This window comes from Rhinatrema bivittatum, chromosome 3 (assembly GCF_901001135.1).
Source record: "Rhinatrema bivittatum chromosome 3, aRhiBiv1.1, whole genome shotgun sequence".
Lineage (NCBI taxonomy): Eukaryota > Metazoa > Chordata > Amphibia > Gymnophiona > Rhinatrematidae > Rhinatrema > Rhinatrema bivittatum.
In genome coordinates, this window is record NC_042617.1 from 93233468 (window position 1) to 93254292 (window position 20825).

The following is a 20825-nucleotide window of genomic DNA, read 5'->3' on the forward strand; positions in this document are numbered from 1 at the left end:
TCTTAAACTCTCTTGTTTACTAAACTGCAGCACTTCAGTGGCATTGCTGTTTTAAATCCAGTAGGGAGAAGATGTGTTCAGAATCATCTATAAGACAAAGATTGTCTTGATATTTGTTCTAATTCAGTTGTCAGGCAGGTTGGTCTTGCACAAGTTAAAACAATGTAATCAGTGAATAATAATCACAGCACTGTAAGTCCTGCATCGGGAGAGACAGAAAGAGAGATCAATAGGATCTTCAACAATTGTGTAACAGTTTATCTTGAGATGCACATGTTAGTGGCGTATCAGGCTGCTTTTAATACATTTGAAATAGATCTTGATGTGGAGAAAATGACCAGAACACCATCTAAAGCGCATTCATCTTCCATGGAGAGCAACTCATTTCCCCAGCACTGGTTCAGCAGATCTCATGCGTTGAAGCCATATGAAGAAACTTTAGTTGTAAGTCCTTTTTGTCGAGTTTGATGTTTGGCTAAAGGAGCTGTTAGTATCCATTGTAAATAATATCTCTGAAGATCTGTCAGTTATGAAAAAATGGACACCCCCCCCCCCCCCCAGGACTGCTGATTCCAAATTTTATTCATGATTCTTTCATATGGTATAACTAGAGGTTCAAGTTGTCAGCCTGGGACTGCTTTCTGATCTGGAAAGAAATACGACGAGTGAGATATTCAAATTTGCAGACGACACAAAATTGTTCAGAGTAGTTAAATCACAAGCAGAATGTTGCAGAATGAATTGAGGAAGTTTGATGATGGAATAGTTAACTTGAAAATAAAACTTTCCGTGCAGGAAAACCCCCCCATAATTGATGGGACTATTACCTTGATGTCAATGAGGAGGCTTTCACGGTGAACCTAGAAGATGTGGTAGGCCTGATTGACAAACTGAAGAGTAGTAAATCACCTGGACCGGATGGTATACACCCCAGGGTTCTAAAGGAACTCAAAAATGAAATTTCAGATCTGTTAGTAAAAATTTGTAACCTATCATTAAAATCATCCATTGTACCTGAAGGCTGGAGGGTGGCTAATGTAACCCCAATATTTAAAAAGGGCTCCAGGGGCGATCTGGGAAACTACAGACCAGTTAGCTTGACTTCAGTGCCAGGAAAAATAGTGGAAAGTGTTCTAAATATCGAAATCACAGAACATATAGAAAGACATGGTTTAATGGAACAAAAAAAAAAAAAAAAGCCCTTAAGAACCCACGTATTCCAGAACCCTCATACACTGTAAACACACATTAAAAGAAGGGGGTATCACTGGTCAAAATTAATTAACAGTAAGATATAACCATATATGCAATATCAAATGCATTCATTTGTAGGACCTGTGACTTGATGAGTTTGGCTGTCATACAAGCTCATACATTAAGTAAAAGGTCCATTTACTTTATTTGCGCACTAATTTTTAAATTTTTTTGAACTCAACAGAGCTCTCTTAGGTAAAATTCTAAATCAAAGAGCTGAAGCTGCCACACAAGGTACTCAGACACACCCGTTTCTTATATGGAAAAAGCATCAAATGCCCAGGTAAAAATACTCATCTATTCATTCGAAGGCAGAAGTCCACTGCAAGATTTGAACTCTTTGAAGGTTTAGGTAGCATCTATCTCCTATTTCAGCAGTAGAATTCAGGGGATTTCAGTAGCTTCCCATCCAGATGTGTCCTTCTTTCGCTTCTTTTTAGGCCAAGGGTCTCTTAGAGGGATCTCAATTTGGTTCTGAAAGTATTAGTGGTGCCTCCTTTTGAGCCTTTGAAACATGCTTTGCTTAAGGATCTTTCCTTGAAGACTGTTTTCCTGGTGGTAGTCTGTTCAGTTCAGAGTATTTCTGAGATTTAGGCCCTTTCCTACAGGCATCTGTTTTAGGGCTTTGCGGCAGATTTGGTATCTCTTCGGACCATGCCTTCTGAAGGAAATGTTGGCATTGTACCTCAGACAGTCTATTTCTTTGTTGCTTTCTCTAATGAGTGTCAGGACAACAATAAATCTTTGAGATTTTTAGATGTCTGTCAAGTGCTCATTAGGTGCTTGGAAGTTACTCATCTGTTCCATAAAATGGACAGGCAGTTTTGTTTGGAGGATCATACAAGGGTGAGGTGACCTCTAAAGCTACTCTGGCAAGATGGATCAAGGACACAATATCGTCAATATATTTGCTCAAAGGCCTTCAGGCTCCCACAATTATTTGTGCTCATTCTACTAGTGTCAGGGTTGGTGGGATTGAACCCATGACTGTGGGAGTTCTAGGCTGTGAACCTGCTACAAGGGTGCGGAGGCTGCTAACTTTCCTGCGAGTCATGGTATATTTGTCCTGGTTCCTGGGAGAGTCAGACATGCTCATGCCGTCTTCCGATTGGGCCAGCACTGGTAGTGTCCCATATTCCCAGCAGTATATGAAACAAGTTCAGAAGGCAGACAGTGCTAGTCCAACAGCTCACTTGGTAACTGCCCTATGAAAGTGCTACCCATTTCATTCCCGATTTCGAAGTTTTGTTGTAGTTTGTTTCCTGTTTCAAGATTCCTGCAATTGTATTTGTGTTCCAGTACTCCTGCATATAAACCTTCCTGCTTCACAGTTCAGTCTCTAGTGTTCTGCTTTTGTCCAGTTCTAGCGCTTCCATGTGTCTCTACTGCCTCTTCTTCAGATACTGACTTCTGCCACCGTTGATTCCACCTTGCCTTCAGGTATGCACCTTCCCTCTGGGGTGGCCCTGATTGCCAAGCCCAGATCCCCCGTGGCATGGAGCACAGTTTTTTGTTTTTTTTTCCTGGACGGAAACAATTGGTATTGTGCCGGTGGATATTTGTAAGGCAACACTTGCTCATGCTTCCATTTTTTTTGCTAAGCATTACAGATTGGATGTGCTTGCTGAGGAGGATGCAATCTTTGGGGCTGGTGTTCTCAAAGCAGCCTTCACTTCCGAACGAGACAACTGGCTTTGGTTTTTCTTACTTGTCTTGACAGGCCTAGTATAGCAAGATAAAATAGGAGAAATTTTTACTTGTTAATTTTCTTTCCATGAATCCTGGAACAAAGTCAGCATGGCTTTACCCAGGGCAAGTCTTGCCTCACAAATCTGCTTCACTTTTTTGAAGGAGTTAATAAACATGTGGATAAAGGTGAACCGGTAGATATAGTATACTTGGATTTTCAGAAGGCGTTTGACAAAGTTCCTCATGAGAGGCTTCTAGGAAAAGTAAAAAGTCATGGGATAGGTGGCGATGTCCTTTCAGGGATTGCAAACTGGCTAAAAGACAGGAAACAGAGAGTAGGATTAAATGGACAATTTTCTTAGTGGGAGTGGACAGTGGAGTGCCTCAGGGATCTGTATTGGGACCCTTACTTTTCAATATATTTATAAATGATCTGGAAAAAAATACGACGAGTGAGATAATCAAATTTGCAGATGACACAAAATTGTTCAGAGTAGTTAAATCACAAGCAGATTGTGATAAATTGCAGGAAGACCTTGTGAGACTGGAAAATTGGGCATTCAAATGGCAGATGAAATTTAATGTGGATAAGTGCAAGGTGATGCATATAGGGAAAAATAACCCATGCTATAATTGCACAATGTTGGGTTCCATATTGGGTGCTACAACTCAAGAAAGAGATCTAGGTGTCATAGTGGATAACACATTGAAATCGTCGGTTCAGTGTGCTGCGGCAGTCAAAAAAGCAAACAGAATGTTGGGAATTATTAGGAAGGGAATGGTGAATAAAACGGAAAAAGTCATAATGCCTCTGTATCGCTCCATGGTGAGACCGCACCTTGAATACTATGTACAATTCTGGTCGCCGCATCTCAAAAAAGATATAATTGTGATGGAGAAGGTACAGAGAAGGGCTACCAAAATGATAAGGGGAATGGAACAACTCCACTATGAGGAAAGACTAAAGAGGTTAGGACTTTTCAGCTTGGAGATGAGACTGCTGAGGGGGGATATGATAGAGGTGTTTAAAATCATGAGAGGTCTAGAACGGGTAGATGTGAATCGGTTATTTACTCTTTCGGATAATAGAAAGACTAGGGGGCATTCCATGAAGTTAGCATGGGGCACATTTAAAACTAATCTGAGAAAGTTCTTTTTTACTCAACGCACAATTAAACTCTGGAATTTGTTGCCAGAGGATGTGGTTAGTGCAGTTAGTATAGCTGTGTTTAAAAAAGGATTGGATAAGTTCTTGGAGAAGAAGTCCATTACCTGCTATTAGGTTCACTTAGAGAATAGCCACTGCCATTAGTAATGGTTACATGGAATAGACTTAGTTTTTGGGTACTTGCCAGGTTCTTAAGGCCTGGATTGGCCACTGTTGGAAACAGGATGCTGGGTTTGATGGACCCTTGGTCTGACCCAGTATGGCATTTTCTTATGATCTTATGTTCTTACACCAGTCCAGGACCCTCCTGAAAAACTGGGCTATATTAATAAAGAGAACGTTTTGTTGTCAGATGTCTGTCATATACAGATGTATTACAGAGGGGTAGTAGATCTTCTCTGTCAGCCTTTAGTTGTTTTTTCTCACCTGTCCTTCCTTCTGTTATGTGTTATTCCTGTTCCTTAAAGGGCACGAACAAGTGCATAATAAGAGGATCTTCTCTCAGAAAAAAAAAATTCAAGTTTTTGAAGGTTTTTCTCAATTTTGCTGTTTTTGATCTGTTCAGTGCTTTGTCATAGAAATACTGGGGTTTTCCTGTGCTGCATCACCCTAAAATAGTGGTGACGATGTCACAAAGGAAAGCTGGGTTCTCTGCCTCCATCTGCTGAGAGGGCAACATAACCCACTTTTCTCAACTGGTCTGGTGTAGCAAGATTCATGGAAATAAAATTACCGGGTAAAATTTCTCCATTGTACACACGTAGTGTCATCTATTTGGCCCAATATATTAAGGGGTAGATTTTCAAAGGGTTGCGCGCGGGTTTTTTTTCTGTAGGGTTTGTTGTTCCATATGGAGGCCACTTTGAATAGGTAACAAAGGAAAGAAAATAAATAATGCATAGGAAGCTGTGTCTGAGGACAATAACTAGCACCTTTTTGATTTAATGCCATTTTTGATTATGACTGAAAATAACCCTGTCAAGTACAATCCTTGTCTTGTGCAATATAAATGTTTACTGTGCTTTTTATAACAGATCTACATGTACAAATTAATGGATTGAATGAAGGAAGAAGAGGATGGGTCTATTTACTGTTTTAATAGATTGTATTTAGGGGATTATGTTGATTATATTTTAATTGTATCTGCTTTGAGATTTTGCAACTAAAATTGAACTATCAAATGTAAAGAAAAAAGGAAAACTTGCAAATTCAGGCTGATAAATCATTTTTTCTTTCCTTTTGCCCTCCAGCCCCTCCATGCATCCCTTGCCCCTTAAATACACCCCAAAGCCAATTTCCTCTGAGGCATCAGTAAATTCTTGTTTGTTTAGCAAGATCCTTTTCATTAATGTTGTTTGTCTGCATGTAGTCCTACCATTGAACTTCTTTGAAAATACAATTAAGGGGATAGGGGAACTTCATCAACTATGAATTATAGGGCAATTTGCACAGAGCAGTCATTGCAAGCTATCGCTCAATAGACATTAGAAAAGGGGCAATCACATCCCAAGGATGCACAGACTAACCAGATGGGACTGATGTGGGCTTGAGGATTTGAGGGACACGTGATTGCAAGGTCCAATCTACATAACAGTATTAATAGTGTTGTGAAAATAAACTAAAAAACACTTTAGGAATGTTGCTGAAGGAGCTAGTGGGGGTGTTTCAATGAATTGTTTGGTTAGCAAATAAAGCTAGATCTGCATGTCCAGTGCAGAAAAGGAGTATACTGTCAGGCTTGTCACAGCGAGTGGGGGTGCCTTTGGAATGTTAATAAGGATTACACATCCTCCTCTTGAACACTAGTCCTTAAAATGATAGTTTGCCTTCTGAACATTACATTTTCAGCCTATGTACATTTTCCATTGCTGTCAGTCTACTTCTTATGAAGGTATTGGTTAAAATTGCATTTGTAGTAACACTACTCGCCGCACAGTAAAAGTGATAGGCATGCCTCCAAAGTTTTAGATTACATTTTCATTGTCTAAATGTGGAAAAACCAAACCACACCAACAAAATCCCCTTAACTGCTAAAATGAGCAGAAATGACTAGAAAGTGAATGCATCTGTACTTGGGTTACCTGCAAGTTTCCTATTTTGCACTAGATTTCTCTAAAGACCATCCTGGTGAATGTAGGTTTCAGCACTAGAATAATGTTTTTATAATAGGAATAATAGTCAATGTCATGCTACTACATTTAACCTCCCTGTGCTCTACATTGTCTAGTGGCTATTTAATAAAGGCAAAGATTTGCCACAAGTTTAAATCTGTAAAACCCAGTCTGTAAACTGCAATAAGCTGGGATTGTCTCTTAATACTGGCACATTTTTCCTTTTCACCCTTTGCTAGTTTGCTAATTTGTTCTCTTTTCTGTGTCTGTGAAACTAGCAGAACACCAGTAAATGAGACAAAATAGCATAATATCAGATGGCATTGTAACTCCCAAGGAAAGGGAAAGCTTTGGTATTGTTCTGGAGCCAAAGTGGATAATCTCTCTCCCTCATTTTTCGGCCAGTGGCAGTCACACATAAGAGAAGACTTCTCCTCTGTATTGTGACTATTATTGGGTTTTCCTGGAGGCGGTGGAGAGAAGTAAGTACCACGAGATTTCGTTGTAGAAAAAAATAATCAACGATAAATCTCTGAAATAGAATAGATGTCAATTCACAGTAATAATTACTTAGACTCCAATTTTTCAAATTCAAAAGAATTTATTTGTAAAAGAACATGAAGTTCATTGGTCAACAAATAAAACATCTTTAAGTACTTTCCAGGAATACCTTTAACAACAACTTCAAGTTAAATATTCAGTGGGTAAGTATATATTTTAACTGTTTGTCTTTCATTAGCTACTTTCTTTTCCTTTCTCAGGTTTAAAAAAAAAATCTTCAAATAATTTTATATTCCTATTATCTCGCATGTACAAAAATTCACCAACACAAAAATATCAGATAAGTTTCAGTTTAAATAATTAAACACACACTCTTATTGCAATTTAAGAATATGATTTTTTTTTTTCAAAATATTTTCCCTTTATGTGTCTTGCACGTTTCAATTCTTACTCAGGAAATCACTCAGGTAAGTGAAAAGGATTTCAACCCTAAGTAGGTAAGAACACTAAATTTTTTGTCATTTCTCCTCTATCTCATTCTGTGCACCGATTTCTGTGTAGTGTGTCTGTGTTTCTGTCTTTGTAGCAAGTGTGACAAACATAGCTCACATTTCTGCAGCCTTTGCTGCTGCTGCATAGCTGCACTTTCTTCTTGAGCTCTTTGGTCCTCAGTTCCTCTCGTCCATGTCTGGCCACAACACAGCACCTACTATCCTGAGCTTTAATGAAATAGAAAAGAGAGACTATCCATACTTGATGTGAGTTATTGTCCAGCAGAATCTATGTATGTGTATGCCTTATTCACTAGCACCACTGGACTAAGTTGTGTATTAGCTAATAAAATGAAACAAATGTGTCTATCTAATTTTTGTCAATTACTCAAATTTACTTTTCTTTCTCTGATTATATATACTGTCTGTCAATCTTACTAGTATACAGCTCTAGTAGAGAAGTATTTTAGTTAGTGGAAAAATCTTCCTTAATTTTATTTCTGCAAGTATTAACTAGGAGATTAAATTCCATTCCAAAAAAGAAAATTGTGCAGGTCTCAAAACGGTCTTTAATACCAGCAGTTAACTTTGCCAAGAAACTTATACAAAGCCAGTAGTTGAACATTATTTCAAACAGCTTCTGATTTTAACACCAACTTCTGACTGGACAGAACCTCTGGTCTAGTTTCCCATTCACAATTAAACAGTTTTTTTCACTCTTTCTTAACTACAGCAGATTTACTATTTTTCCATGTATCTCTGCTGATAACTGTAACTTTAAACTATATTTTCCTTTCACACATTTCATTTTTTTTTTTTTTACCCTCTCTCAAAGATTCTCTTTCTAGTAGATCTGCACTACTGGGTTAGAGCACAGCTCTTGTCTGCCAAGGTTAAGGGGTTTTGCCTTTTTCAAGATTTCTCTGTGCTCTGATAACAAATTTTTCCACTAGCTACAGTAGCTATTCAGACATACTTCCTCCAAGTCTCTCTCCTTCTGTCCAGTTCAGTCTCCTAAGGCTTTCAGATGTTTCCTGCTTCTGGCTAAATTTATACAAGGCTGAGCAATCTCTAGCTCAATTGATTGTTTACTTTTCCCAGTCATTCTGTGTTTTCTCTGCTAAAGCCAATGTAGCTCTGGCTGTCTCTCTCTCTCTCTCTCTCTCTCTCAAGACCATTCTTCAGGGACCTAAACTATGTTATAATCTATTTCCAGTTTACAAATATTCTTAAGATTATGTGCTTCTATAAATGAGTGCACAAGCCTTTGTATCCCACCTGCCCCCCTCCTGCACTGGTGATTCATATGGTGGTGCAATCTGCATCTTGTTTACTGTTCTCTGGCTGCTGTAGGACAGAGCTTGTGTTCCAAGGTGAGCCTCAACAGGAGGATCAAGAGGTGGGACTCATACTGAGCCCCTGGACACCAATATGATCTTTTTTTTTTTTTAATGTTATCATGCCACTTCCTAGCACTCTTGTATCACTGAAATCAAATATCAGCAACAATAGTACTGACTGAAAATTGGGAAGTCACATCTTGATTTTTCTATTAATATATAAAATGTATTCCAGAAAATAATAGGTTTTTTTTTTTATTTTCTAGATTTAAAATGTTTTATTTTTAATCCTCTTAAGTATTACTGATAATAAAGGGGAAAGGTGTGCTCTCCAGAATGAAATATTTCCATATGGTCTCTGTGCATATTTATATTGGCTTTAATAAAGGATCAAGACTTTTGACCACTGTCCTTATAAAGGTGGACAATATGCTAACTTCTGAAAAGACCCATATGAAATGCAAAGATAATGCAGTTGTATGCTTATTTTTAAAACAGGAACAAGTACTAACCATTGACTTCTGTAGTATCTCTGGGGTTTCAAAGAGAAACCAATAATTATCAACCCTTTATTCAGTAATTGAATTAATTGTTTGCGTTTTTAATTGATAATCAAATGCTGGGTTCTTGTAAGAGATGAGGTGCGTATCATATTGATCAGCCTGAGGTTTTTTACTCATCTTGCATAGGCAGACTGATAATATGACTATGGCAATTAAAAGAATCCCACTGGTTGAGCACAAGACTGCCAAAATTATGGTATAGCTTGGCTTGGTTTTCAGTTCGATGCACGGTGATCTTGAAAAGTTCTCATTTACTAGTTCACTTGATCCTGCTTTATTGCAAGCGATTATGCAAACTTGGTATGTTGTACCTGGCGACAGACTGTATAGGGTGTACTGTCTTGCTGTGACATAGATGTCATCCACCACAGTTCGATTCTTGCTACCTTCAGGGTGATATGCAAGTTGATATTTATCTACTACTGAATTTGGTGCACACCAATGAATCTGTGCTGAAGTATCAGTTATTTCAGTCACATCTCTAAGTCTGGGTGAATCAGGAATAGTGCCTTCCCCAGACAATCCTGGACAGAAACACTGTGACAAACTCTGAAGCTCCAGGCAAGGCTTTTGGAGGTGTTTACATGGATGGTAATCACAAAGGATAGTTTTACTTTGAGTTGTGCTTTTCTCTTGATGATCTTCTCTGTAATCATAGTCATCTGACACATAATGAATGGGTACTTCTGCATTAGGACTTCTGTTGCTGGGATTTACTGTTAGTACCTTTTTCTTCAATCCATCTGTTTGAATTGTCGGCAGTGTGTTGTGCAGATTAAAGGAAACCATAGAAATTTCATCAGGAAATGGCACTGATCCTTCTGCCACTTTTGTAGAGAGAGCATGAGTAATACTATTAACTGTAATGTCTTTGTAGTGTAGAGTGCTCTGATCTATTTGAATTGTGCTTACAGAGCTATGTAGATTGGAATCTTTGAAAGGCAATAAAGGAAATGTAGTTCTTGCTTCGGCAGTGGATGGGGCATTAGAATGACTTCTAATTGTGATGTCGCTGTAGTACTGAATGTTCATATTGGTCGTGTTTTCAGGTTGTATGGCCTTTGTGCTTCTGTTAGATTTGCACTCATTGTAAAATTCTAGCAGTGATAGAAATGATGACGATTCTCCATTAGTTCTATTGCTGCAGATGGTTTCTTCTGCCCTGAAATAATAGAAAACATTTAGAATATGATGGCAGACCATCTAGCTTGCCCAATTCACTTCTTGTTATGCTATAGACTTCATCTATTATGGATAAAGGAAGACCCATGAAATTGGTCTGATGCACACTTCTAGCATCTGTTCAGATTTTTACAGCAGGAGGTTTCTTCTATTCCAGCAACTATACGGTTCCAAAAGTAGTATATACTAATATTAATTATGGATAATTATAATATTGATAAATGTCAGCGTATCTATCATATTTTAAACAGAAACAGTAACAAAACCTCATCAGGAAAGAACTTTTAAGTGCAATGCTAGTTTTACGACAGTTTGACAACTGTTACAACAATATTTGTATTGTGTTGCTGTTGTGGAGTAGTCCTCCAACCACTGGTTGAACCCTTTCAGGCTATCTTTGAATGCTAAATTTGGATCTGTCTTTTTCACTTTATAGACTTCTTTAGGATTTTCTGGTAAGAACCCTGCCTCTAGGACTTCAGGCTCCACTTCACTGGATGTAGACTCATAGGTGGGCCACTTGGGCTCTGGCCCTACCAAAATTTGGGCCATCCAGGAAGTGCAGCTGCCACATCTTATTGCATGTCTCACAAGACATACAGATCAGCATGAAAATGCAGACACCTCTGTGGGTGCCTGTATTCTTGTGCTGATCTGCATGTTTTGCGAGAAGAACATGAGACATGTGTAGAGATCCTGTCAGATCCTTACCAGGAACCATACAGAACAGTCTATTTGTATGGGGAGGAAACAAAGTAAAAATATCGTCAGGTAGCTCCCCATATTGGAGAGTGCACATGGTAAGCTCCTCTGATATAAATATTCAGACCACCAATTTATGTAGTGGATTTTCTGGTTCCCTCCTGGGGCAGCATACAATGGCTGTCTCCTGATTTTTGTATTGCCTAAGTTTTAATGCCTCCATGGTTACTCTTATTTTGGATGGGAGTTTCTTTCCACCTTCCTTATTCCTTTTATATTTTTATGCTGATTTAGTTAAGTTCTGAGAACCCATTATCATAAGGACAGAAGAACATAAGATATGCCATACTGGGTCAGACCAAGAATCCATCAAGCCAAGTATCCTGTTTCCAACAGTGGCCAATCCAAGTCACAAATACTTGGCAAGTACTCAAACATTAAATAAATCTCAAGCCACTATCACTTATTAATTAATAGCAGTTTATGGATTTTTCCTCCTAGGAAAAAGAAGAATTTTTATTAGGTGGATGGTAGTATACTCCTATCACTATACTCTTCCCCTGTTGGATTCTATGCCATCCCGGACATAAAGCGCTACTCCACCCCCAAGATGCTCCTCTCTGTCATTGCAATATAATTTGTTCCCCAGTATAGCACTATCCCATTGGTTATCCTCTTTCCACCATGTCTCTGAGATGCCAAATACATCTAAGTCTTCATTCACTGCTATACACTCTAATTCTCCCATCTTACTTCTTAGACTTCTGGCATTAGCATACAAACATTTTAAAATATGTTTTATGTTTGTATTAACATTCTGCTTTTCAGTTGAAAGGGATAAATAGGAATCTTTTAGCTCAGATGAGTTTTTAATTATAGGCACCTGGACTACTTTTCTTATTATTGGAACCTCTCTGTTGGGATGCCCTAACTTTAATGCTTCATTAACATCCTTCAAAGATACCTCTGTCTGAACCATGCACTGGTGAGTGACTGTCAGCTTTCTGCTTTGCTTTAGTTTAAAAGCTGCTCTATCTCCTTTTTGAAGGTTAGCACCAACAGCCTGGTTCCACCCTGGTTAAGGTGGAGTCCATCCCTTTGTAAAAGACTCCCCTTTCCCCAAAAGGTTCCCTGGTTCCTTACAAAACTGAATCTCTCTTCCTTGCACCATCGTCTCATCCACACACTGAGACTCTGGAGCTCTGCCTGACTCTGGGACCTGCACGTGGAAAAGGGAGCATTTCAGAGAATGCTACATTGGAGGTTCTGGATTTTAACCTTCTACCTAAGATCCTAAATGTGGCTTCCAGATACTCCCTCCTACATTTTCCTATGTCATTGGTGCCCTCATGTACCATGACAGCCAGCTCCTCCTCAGCACTGTCTAAAATCCTATCTAGGTGACGCATGAGGTCCACCAGCTTTGCACCAGGTAGGCATACTACCAGGTGATCCTCATGCCCACCAGCCACCCATCTGTCTACATTCCTAATAACTGAATCACCAACTATGATGGCCGACCTAACCCTTGTCTCTTGGGCAGTAGCCCTACGAGACACATCCTCGGTGCAAGAGGACAATGCACCACCTGAAGAGCAGGTCCTTGCTACAGGATTATTTCCTGCTGCACCAGGTTGAAGCTCTCCGATCATGAGACCTTCCTCCTCCAAGGCAACACCAGGGCTCACAGACTGGAGTTGGGACTTGGCTACTATGTCCCTGAAAGTCTTATCTATATACCTCTCTGTCTGCCTTAGCTCCTCCAGGTCTACTACTCTAGCCTTCAGAGATCGAACTTGTTCTCTGAGAGACAGGAGCTCTTTGCATTGGATACACATGTACAATTTCTCACTGGTGGGTGAAAATATCATACATGTAACACTCGATGCAAAAGACTGGGAGGCTTCCCTCTTGCTCCTGGACTGCTGCCTTCATCTTAAGTTTGTTCAGTTCCTAGTTAAGTTTTAGGTTACTATGAGAGTAGGAATGTGTAGAATTAGGGTCCTTTATATGTATTAGTAAATTCACTATATATCAGGTAGTGACCTACACTCTTGATAAGGTGTGAGGAGTTTCTGAATTTAAGTTAAAAAGGCTGATTAATATTTTAATTAATTAATTAATTTTTTAGTGTGAACGTGTCACCTGCCTATAAATTAAAGGATGAGCTAGGGGTGGGTGAGAGAGGGGCGGGAGGGTTGAGAAATACAAACACACAAACTTCTGTTTTTTGCCTTCCTTTCTACTACCTATTCAATACCAAACACACAAACTCCAGTTTTTGCCTGCCTTTCTGACTACCTATTTAATAAAAAACATACAAACTCCTGGTTTTTGCTTGCCCTGTCTAGCTATTCAATATAGCTGTACAAACACACTAAATAATAGGAGAGAGTTTTGCATAATTGGGCAGCTCCAATAATGTGGACTATATTTAAGTAAAGCGTTTTCTTCTTTTTATACCTTGGTACCAGTTGATATATTGTTATTTTTTTCTATGTTTTCTGTTTATTTTATTTTTCCTGTAATATGAAGTAAATCTAATACAGAATTAATTATAAAAAAATAAATAAAAATTATTAAGAGATACTTGTAACATCAATAAGTAACCAAACAGCTGTAAAGAATATTTTCATCATTTCACAACATCTCAGTAAAAGTAATGTTGGAAGCCAAGTCAGCTTCCACTTCCAGTGTGCTTCTTACTGCCTAGAGACTGATTAACTCATTAGTGCTATTAACATCACTGCTGTGTTCAAGAACTTTATTTTGGGAAAATACTAAATGCAATGCAAAGGCCCTTGAAAGTTATTTTTTCCCTGCTCAGGGAATCCTGAAGAGATGTGGATTAAAAATTGTGATTTGAGATATGACCTCTGGAACCTTCTATCCAGGACTACTAGGCAAGGGGTTACACATGCACGGAAATGAGTTGTGCGGCCAGCAGAAGAGAGAGCAAGCATAGTGAAAGCAAGTGGGAGGGCAGGCAGGTAAGGAATTGGCTTGATGGAGAAGGAGGAAAGGAGTTTGAGCCTGGAAGCATTCTTGGAGGATGGAGGATCCCGAGACTGGAAGCTTGCATGAGGTGGGGGTTGGGGTGGATGCCAAAGCTGGAAGCTTGCTGGGGAAGTGTGTATGTGGGGGGGCATCTGAGGTTCAAGGATGGATTTGTGGCTGGCAGGCTGTTGAGGGTAGGATTTGTACTTTGTGGTCAACTATTCTGTATTTGATGAAGGTTTTTCTGTGTTCTGCAAGTGTGATCGAGGCAAGCTAAGGAATTCTGCTAGTGTGTAGAGATTTGTAGCAGTCTTGTTCATTGTGTTTTGCCAACAGGAGGTGTATTGGTGGTGTATTCTTGAGAAAGGACACTCAGTTCATTCTTCTTAATTTTTACTCTGTAGCTAACATTAAAAAATAAAAAGTGTTACTCTGACATTTGAATTTTCCTGAGTAAAAAAGTCTGAAGTTCCCAAAGTGTCTGCATTTCTTCTGGGACTGGGTGGCGGCCCTAGTTCCCTCACTTTCAGAGTTTGTCCTGTGTAGGGCGTCCGCCATAATCAATTGTGCCTCTACACGTCTTCTCTGCCTGAGAAGGCTTGCGGAGGAAGAACATTGATTCTCTCGGTTATATTATTTTCACAGGGTAGTCAGCATTGCAAAAACATTCCAATCTGCCACGTGAATCTTCTTGTGTGAAAATATGCAGTTTCCAAACTGTTCTCAGGATACATTTGCTGCTGTTCTCTCAGCTAATGACAAGATTGTTGTAAGATTTCCGTGTCAGACAGCATTCAAGTGTCTCACCTCCAGCACTTGTATGCTGAATTGTCTTACATGTCATTTTCTTTTCTTCAGCAGGTCATTCATGGCATCCAAGCATCTGTTACCTGCTGCAAATTGCTGCATAGCAATTGGGTGTCAATTGGCCTTCAGGTAGCTCACGCATATTCAGTCGCCCTATGCATGGCGATTTATGAAATCTACTGTCATCCCATGGTCAGCTATTTATTTATTTATTTATTTATTTATTTAATTTGGGCATCAGGTCCTCAGGTGCACGTTCTGTTTTGGTTTGCATGTCAGGAATGAGCTGGTAGGCTATATTTAGCCCTTCTTCTTTGAAAATGATTCCTTTATCTCTTTGTGCTCCCGAGAGTGCTCCATTTTGAATTGTATTAGTTTTCTTGCAGATAAGGCCAATGAAGCTTTGGCTGGTCAGACGTTTCACTAACACATCTGACCAACCAGTTTAGAACTAGTGCATATAGCATGGGGCGGTTCTATAATGAGGCAGGGTGAGGCGGCAGCCTTAGATGGCAACATTTTGGAAGCAGTGTTGTGTTCCACGGCCATGGACGGCCATGGCTGCGGCCCCCTACCTCACCTGCAGCGGCGACCCGCCGCGGCAGTATCAAGGAAAGCTGCTGAGTCCGTGCCCGTCGCACTGGCGCGGGCCGCCGGGCTGGGAGCTGTTCCTGCCCCTCCCGCGCGGTGTCAGGCAGCCATTCCTCCACGGCCGAAATCCAAGATGGCCGCCACCATCTTAAGCGCGAGGCCGCGCCTCCTTGCTAGATGTAAAGGGACCTCGTCCTTTTAACTACTCACAGCTGTTCTCAATGAGCCAGAACAGAGGAAGTATATAAGGAGACTTCCTCTGCTCATTCCTTGACTTGGCAACGTCCTTCCAGCGTTGTTTGAATCTGCTTGCTTTGGTGAATCTTCTTGTGCTTTGGACCCTTGCCTCTTGGTTCCTGTTTCATCTTAGTGTTTTCTGATTCCTGACTTCGGATTGGCAAGTGGTGATTCCTGGTGTATGACTTCGGACGGGCAAGCGGCGATTCCTGGTGTGTGACTTCGGACTGGCAAGCGGCGATCCCTTGGTGTGTCTGGCACTTGACCTCGGACTTCCTCTGGACCATCATCTCCAAGGGCCCACCTAAGTCCCAGCGGTCCGGGTCCCTATGGGTTCCTCCTGGGGGGACCGCGGGCTTCCAGTGGCGAAGACTCAGTTGTCTCATCGACATCACAACTCCTCATCTCCAGCCACCTCAGTCTCCAGTGTCGAGGGTGAGCTGGTCGCATCTTCTGTTCTGCCTCGCCACCCGACGGGAGAACCTACGGATCCACCTCCTAAGGTATACCATCCTCCCGTCGATCCAAGGGTTCACAAGCCTGAGCATAACAGATTGCCAAGTCCATGGACCCGGCGGAGGCATCTGCCTGCCAGGCCATTCCTGGAATGGCCCAGCGATTGAAGGACCAGCAAAAGACCCTGGATGCCCTTGTCTCTGCAGTGGAGGGCCTGAACCAATGCCTCGAGGCATTAGGGTCCATGAATCCCACTCTGCCGGCCCTGCCCGTGGCTCCAGGGGGGGGCTGCTCTATTCATCAGGGCCCCGTGCAGGTCACCGTGGGCGATCTTGGTCAGGTAATCCCCACGCAACTCCCGGCGCCCTCTCGATACGCTGGAGACGCGAAGTTGTGTCGGGGATTCCTTAGCCAGTGCCAGGCCTGTTTTTCCTTGTTGCCCATGCAATTCCCTAATGACTTGGTCAAGACTACTTATATTATGACCCTGCTCAACGGGAAGCCCTTGATCTGGGCCTCTCACCTATAGGAGAGAAGAGACCCAGTGTTTGGAAGCCTGGACCAGTTTCTGTCCGCCTTTCGACAGATTTTTGATGAGCCTATCTGCAAATCCACTGCTGTTTCGGAACTTCTCCAGTTGCGATAGGGTACTCGGACAGTGGCCAAGTACGCGACAGAATTCCGTACCTTGGCCGCAGAGCTAAACTGGAGGGAGGATTGCCTCCATGGAATCTTCCTGGAGGGGCTAGCCCCGCGCCTTCGGGATGGACTAGCAGCGAGGGAACTCCTGGACGATCTCGATGGCCTGATAGACTTAGCCAATCGCATGGATCTTCGCATGCAGTTTCGTCTTCCAGATGGGAAGGCAGGAAGGAGGCCCTTGCCTTCTTCCAAGGGTGAAGCCCCTCGAACACCGGCCGAAGAGCCCATGGAATTTGGCCGTGGGAGAATTTCCACACGAGCGCCGGCGGTGAATGAAGGAAGGACTCTGTTTTTATTGTGGCGCGGCGGGCCATCAAATAGCCGCATGCCCGGCACAACCGAGAAACTCCCGGGCCTAGGACCTGAAGGAGGTCTCTTCCTGGGCCTAACCTCACCTGCACCTCCACTAACCCTACCAGTGTTGCTAACGTCTGCGGCCGGTGAATTCCACATGTTAGCTCTGGTAGATTCTGGCGCCGGTGGCAATTTCATTATGAAGAGCCTGGTGGAGCACTTGAAGATTCCACAGGTCCGTGTTCCAGCTCCATTGGTCATCTCATCGATCCAAGGTAAACCCCTCCCAGGACGTGTGACACAAATCACGGAACCCGTCCAGTTGAGGGTTGGACTCCTTCATCGTGAGCGGATGGCCTTCCATGTATTGGAGCATTCTATACATCCTGTCGTCTTGGGCCTCCCCTGGCTCCAGGAACACGGTCCCCAGTTCGACTGAAAAACCTTGCAACTATCCCACTGGGGGCCGAATTGTCACGACAATTGCCTCCAATCAGTGATTCCAATTTCCTGCTCCACCGCCCTCACCAGTCTTCAAGGCCTGCTGGCCCCCTATGCCTCGTACGCTGATGTCTTCTCAAAGCAAAAGGCCGAGATACTTCTACCTCATCGGCCATTCGACTGCGCCATCAACCTCCTCCCTGGCACAGAGCCTCCTCGGGGGCGCACCTATGCCCTTTTGCCTGCGGAGACGCAAGCCATGACTCAGTATATCCAAGAGAATCTGGAAAGGGGCTTCATTCGAAAATCTAAGTCTCCAGCGGGGGCTGGGTTCTTCTTCATTGGAAAGAAAGACGGAACCCTTCACCCTTGCATCAACTACCGGGGCCTGAATGCTATAATGGTCAAGGACTGGTACCCCCTACCCCTCATCTCCGAGCTCTTCAATCGTCTGCAAGGTGCGAGGGTCTTCACCAAGCTGGATCTCCGAGAGGCCTATAACCTGATTCGCATCAAGGAGGGTGACAAATGGAAAACAGCCTTCAACACCCGAGATGGCCACTATGAGTGTTTAGTGATGCCATTCTCGCTCTGTAATGATCCAGCGGTGTTTCAGAACATCATGAACGAGATACTCCATGATCTCCTGTATCAGTGTGTGGTCATGTACCTGGACGACATTTTGATATTCTCGGATTCTCTGACCACTCACCGCCAGCACGTCGTCCAAGTATTGCAACATCTGAGAGAAAATAGATTGTATGTGAAACTTGAAAAGTGCCTTTTTGAGCGGGAGTCCCTTCCCTTCCTGGGGTATATTGTCTCCAGTGAGGGATTCCGTATGGACCCCCAGAAGCTAAAAGCCATTCAGGAATGGCCGCAGCCGTCCGGACTGAAGGCACTCCAACAGTTTTTGGCTTTCGCCAACTATTACAGATTCTTTATTCCGCATTATGCGTCCATCGATGCCCCGATGACAGCCTTGACCAGGAAAGGCACGGATCCCAAGAACTGGCCTCTGGGAGCGGAGGCCGCCTTCCATCGCCTCAAAGAGGTGTTCCTGCAACAGCTGTGCCTACGCCACCTGGATCCTCAATGGCCGTTCATCATCCAAGTGGACGCGTTCTCAGAAGGCGTAGGGGCCGTTCTGAGCCAGACTTCAAAAAATCATAAGTTACGCCTGTGTGCCTTCCTCTCTCGTCAGTTCTCTCCAGCAGAGCAAACTACACCATTGGTGACAAGGAGCTCTTAGCCATTAAAGTGGCCCTAGAAGAATGGCATCCTTGGCTAGAGGGGGCACAACACCAGTTTACAGTCTATATGGACTATAAAAACCTTGAGTACCTGCATCAGGCACAACGACTCAATCCTCGACAGGCGTGTTTTGGTTGTTCTTCACCCGATTTAACTTTATCCTACATTATAGACCTGCCGGGAAGAATCTCAAGGCCAACGCCTTGTCATGTGTCTTCGAGGCTACAGAGACTTCTGATGACCCTTAGTTCATCATCGAGCTGGCACATGTCCTACTGTCCGCTACCACAACCATCCCTCCCGGGAAAACTGTGGTTCCGCCGCACTTGCGGAAACAACTCCTGGCGTAGGCTCATGACTTCCGTTGCTCCGGTCATCTGGGACAATTTCGGACCTTACAGACCCTCCGCCGATACTATTGGTGGCCTAAGGTCAACAAGGATGTCTGGTCCTATGTAGAGTCCTGTCAGTCATGTGCCCATCATAAAAGGATTCCGGGATCGACCCCAGGCTTGCTTCAGCCTTTATCAGTTCCCTTGGAACCCTGGACCCATCTTGCAACAGACTTCGTGGTCGATCTGCCTCCATCCAGTGGAAACACTGTCATATGGGTGGTCATCGATCGATTTAGTAAAATGGCACACTTCGTGCGCCTCCCAGGGTTGCCGTCTGCACCACAGTTGGCCCAGCTGTTCGTCCATCACATTTTTAGACTACATGGTCTACCAAGGAGTATTCTCTCGGACCGAGGCCTTCAATTCACTGCCAGATTCTGGAGGGCCCTCTGCCAGAAGTTCGACGTCACTCTGGACTATACTTTGGCTTACCACCTCAGATCAACAGTCTAGCGGAGAGAACAAATCAAACCCTAAAGCAGTTCCTCCGCATCTACGTAAATGAGAAACAGGACGACTGGGCAACTCTGCTGCCATGGGCAGAATTTGCACTCAATTCTCACCTTTCTACGGCTACCGGATCCTTGCCATTCCAAATAGTCTATGGGAAGCAGCCATGCCCGCCGCTGCCGGTTCCCATTTCAGTCATGTCCCCAGTAGCCCAGCTCTCAGCGGATGAACTGCACCGCCTGTGGGTCTCCACACGGCGCGCACAGATTAAAGCTAGTCAGGTGGCAAAAAGGTATGCCGATCAGTGACGGAGGCCGTACCCGCCTCTGAGACCAGGTCAAAAGGTCTGTCTGAGCACCCAGTTTATTCGCCTGAAGCTGCCATCAGCGCATCTGGCTCCTCGGTTTATTGGGCTATTTCCCATCCTTCGACGGATTGGTGCAGTATCATATCAGCTTCGACTACTGCCTTCACTCAAGATACACAACACATTCCATGCTTCCCTTTTGAAGCCTCTGGTACTATCATGCCCTTCCAATACGCCTCAGACTCCCCAACCCATCGCCTCTGAAGACGACCTCACCTATCAGGTCCGAGAGGTGTTGGACGTACGAAAACATCGAAAGAAGTGGGAATACCTGCTAGCTTAGGAGGGATTCGGCCGCGAAGAAAACACCTGGGAGCCGTTGGCCAACATCCTCGACCGGGGCTTGCTTGACCAATTCCATAGAGACCATCTATCTAAGCCCAGGCCTCCGGGGAGGCGCCCTAAAGAGGGGGGGTAGTGTTGTGTTCTGTGGATGGCCACGGCTGCGGCCCCCTACCTCATCTGCGGCAGCGACCCTCTGCGGCAGTATCAAGGAAAGCTGCTGAGTCCGTGCCAGTCACACCGGCGCGGGCCTCTGGGACAGCCGCCGGGCTGGGAGCCGTTCCTGCCCCTCCCGCGCGGTTTCAGGCAGCCTTTCCTCTGCAGCCGAAATCCAAGATGGCCGCCACCATCTTAGGCGCGAGGCCGTGCCTCCTTGTTAGATTTACAGGGACCTCATCCCTTTAACTACTAACAGCTGCTCTTAATGAGCCAGAGCAGAGGAAGTATATAAGGAGACTTCCTCTGCTCATTCCTTGACTTGGCAACGTCCTTCCAGCGTTGTGAGTCTGCTTGCTTCGGGAGTCTTCTTGTGCTTTGGACTCTTGCCTCTT

At 43.3% G+C, this 20825-nt stretch overlaps 1 protein-coding gene across 1 annotated transcript in view; it reads right to left on the minus strand.

The window, feature by feature from the left end:
- Positions 1-7106: 7106 nt before the first annotated feature.
- LRRN4 (leucine rich repeat neuronal 4) overlaps positions 7107-20825 on the minus strand; it is a 40859-nt gene continuing 27140 nt past the window's right edge. Inside the window, exon 5 of the mRNA XM_029593497.1 lies at positions 7107-10279. Within this exon, the coding sequence (XP_029449357.1) occupies positions 9124-10279 (1156 nt within the window). The 3' untranslated portion in view covers positions 7107-9123. The remainder of the gene's footprint in view (positions 10280-20825) is intronic.